Source organism: Augochlora pura, chromosome 3 (genome assembly GCF_028453695.1).
Source record: "Augochlora pura isolate Apur16 chromosome 3, APUR_v2.2.1, whole genome shotgun sequence".
In the NCBI taxonomy this organism is placed as follows: domain Eukaryota; kingdom Metazoa; phylum Arthropoda; class Insecta; order Hymenoptera; family Halictidae; genus Augochlora; species Augochlora pura.
Window position 1 is genome coordinate 14,218,656 of NC_135774.1, and position 3,337 is coordinate 14,221,992.

The 3,337-nt window shown below is 44.9% G+C and overlaps 1 protein-coding gene across 1 annotated transcript in view; it reads left to right on the forward strand.

Moving 5' to 3' along the window:
* The first annotated feature begins 2,948 nt into the window (after window positions 1-2,948).
* The window catches only part of LOC144467651 (neuroendocrine convertase 1), a 38,162-nt gene continuing 37,773 nt past the window's right edge, over window positions 2,949-3,337 (forward strand). Inside the window, exon 1 of the mRNA XM_078176541.1 lies at window positions 2,949-3,179. Within this exon, the coding sequence (XP_078032667.1) occupies window positions 2,949-3,179 (231 nt within the window). The remainder of the gene's footprint in view (window positions 3,180-3,337) is intronic.

Genomic DNA, 3,337 nt, shown 5'->3' on the forward strand with positions numbered 1-3,337 from the left:
ATTTTTTATTGGATTACTATTGTAATATGTGCTTTAATAGAAATAAAATGATTAGTAAAGCGAATAAGTAAAATAGCTGATAAAATAAATAAAGCTTTGAATCAAGCAAACGAAGGTACTAGTTAAATTTTAATCTAAATTATTAAAATTATGATAATATTTTAAATTATTAAAATTATGATAACATTTTAAATTATTAAAATTATAATAATATTTGAAATTAAAATGGTATGATAATATTTTAAATTGAAATGCTATGATAATATTTCAAATTGAAATGCTACGAAAATATTTCAAATTAAAAATGCTATGATAAGCATTACTTTTCCAAATAATAATTATTCACTAGACAGATCACCTAAAGTTCACAACTTTGTATTCCAATGGCTTCTTAATCCTCGATTGCTGCACCAATTAAGCAACCCATTTTAATGAACATACCTACAACTTGCCCATCAACTATAGAAATTATTAACAGATTATCTCAAAGAATTTCATTGCATTTCTACGTATCGCTCGGCCCAATATAGCACCCCGACGGCGAAGCAATCTCGTATTAGCGTTAAATCCGTGGTGCACACGTGCGCAACACGCGGCGCTGTCTCTCTCGCACCTGGTCTCCTCCCGTGTGTCCGACGTCGTTATATAAACGGTTATACCCGGTAATTGCAGAGTTGTTGTCCCGCAGGAACGGAAGGAGCTGGAACAAAGCGTGGGTGTTAATTAGCCGACGACGCCTGGATTAAAGGTGTCGCAGGAGGCTCGAGGACGCCGAGCGGAATCGTGTTCCGGCGCCGTTGGCATCGATAGAAAATTCGTGGCAACCTGCTCTGCAGACATTCACCTGCGATCGCAGCTACTACAACCACGGCCGGCTAATTCCGATACTTCAGAGTATAGTTTGGTTAATTCATCGTTACCAGTGCGTGGGTTTTTGCTCGACGCTTGTGCTCCGCTTTCATCGAAATAAAACAGCGAAATCTACTCTGCGGAAGTAGCCGGCAAATGGAAATCAATTTTCGCTTAATTCCTGTTTGTTGCGAACGAAGCGGAGAATTTTTATGTCGCGTAAAGACCTGATGGCTTGTATATGGAAACGAGTCCGACTATTTGTTACAGAGAAAGGGGTGGAATTCACCCTTATGTTTATCACGAATAAAATAGTTTACGATAAAAATTCGGCGACTCGTCTATCTCGTCGTCGAGCGCGGCCATAAAATTTTCTCTATATCGGCGTTCTAATTTCTCGACGGAATTCGGATCTAATATGACAGGGGGGGGGGGGGGAATAAAATCGCGATAAAATCAAGCGTCGCATAAGCCCGGTGCCGTTTCGAAGCCTTCCACGGTGCTCGGGTGGATTCGGGATGGCCTTCGCCGGCAGAAAGCCCGATCGGCAATAAAAGCGCTCTAAAATGTTTGTCGATGCAGTCGAAGCGGGGGGAGGGGGGCGGGGCGGGTCGGCGTCCCCCACCCCCCTCCGCCGTCACCGCGAGGCGAACGACATCCGGCTAAAATAGAGAAATTATTCCGAGCGATTTCTCGCGGGATTGACTACCCGCCGCGCCGTTGTAATTGAGATGCGAAATAATAGCTGGGATGCGGGATGCCTCGCGTTATATTCTCTCCAGATTCCGGGATGGTAATCGGACGCTTTGCCGAGCAAACACGGTTGGAATTAATCGGGAGTTGCTTGGGGCATCGACGCCGGCGCTGCGGCTCAAACAGAGGGGCCCGGAATTAGTCTACGCGCAGATTTACTCTAATCGTTGCGCCGGGTGTTCAGCGCCAAGAAATCATCTATCCGCGCGCGCTGTTCGTTAAATCGGACCACGCGATTTGCCCGATGGCTCGCGTTGCCGGCTTTTAGAAACCTGCGAAACTCGGCCGGAATTTCTACTGGGTTGATGCAACCCCGAGTCAAAGCGTTTTGAAAATTCCGATAACAGATTTAGGAACGAACTATTTCTCGCGTTTTACACAGGAACGAACGCTTTGCGCTTCTATAAGTATTTGTAATGTCATACAGTGGAAAGATTTAAAATGTTTGATAATGTCAGTGTATTACATTCGAACTCGAATTTGTTAAGATTATTAATGACGTACCTTGCTGTACTTTAGCGCGTCAGGCTCGTGATGGAAATTTCTATTAATATCCTGATAAATATAATCGTTATTCCGTTCTTTTAAGTTGGAATAAAATTCTGCTCCCTTGTGATCAATATTTAATCGTTCTAGTAAACTTAGACATACAAAAAATATTTTCCTTTTTCTCCTAAGAAATAATTACAATCGAATGCATCATTTATATGACACCTGTTTCTGGTAACAACAAACTGTCTAATAATAACAAAACAATGGCTAAAATAATTTAAAATTACTTGGGGAAGTATCTTCGACAACATAGGTCAAGATAAGGTCACCAACAGGTGCTCCCCCATTGTAAACACTTGCCAAACAATCCGATTTAATCGGGGCTACTCCGCCCCGATTGCATCGACAAAATCAAAGTCCGTGTAAACAATTCGCAGACTTTGCCTAAACGTTGGCCCACAACGTTACGAGGGGACAGCGATAGCATCAATCTTCATACAGCCAGGATCTCGTTGACATTATCCGCGTGAGCGACCCTCTCCGAGCGTCGACGGCAGCACGGTGGGGACGCCGTGAGCCCCTCTACGGGTAAAAAGGAGCCTCGGCAGCTAATTGCCACACACTGTCCGATCACTTGTCACTCGGGATCGAATAGTCACAGCGCGAGCTCGCTTCAAGGGATCTTTCTTTTCCAATCTCGTCGCGGAGACGAAGAAGTCCGTCTACGCTGACGAATTCGTGTAACAATATTATTTCGAATTCGTGCAGCAATATTATTCCCAATTCGTGCAGCAATATTATTCCCAATTCGTGCAGCAATATTATTCGCATCCGTTAGAATCAAACGCGCCACGATGCCCACGTGGAAGCCGCGCGAAGACGCCTATCGTTGGTCAGTGAAGTGGATTCTTGTTCGCAGTGAATATTTCTGGCTGATCGTGTCCTGGATCCTCGCGAACGAGCTCGTGGCCATCGATACGAGGCGCGACAGCGATCGCCGTGAAGAATGGGTCGTCAGGCTCGAGGGTGGGCCTCGGATCTCCTCGCTCTTGGCCCTGCAATCTGGGTACAGGCATCTTGGACCGGTGAGTGCTCCGATTCTGAAAGCAGAGAGTCGTGGTCTTGCTTGTTGAACGATCGCCTCGATCCGAAACGCCTCTCAAAGAGTCGAATTTCCTTGGGAAATTCACTGCATTCGTCGCCGAAATGCTGTCTTATTTTTAAGGGAAATGGGACGGCAATG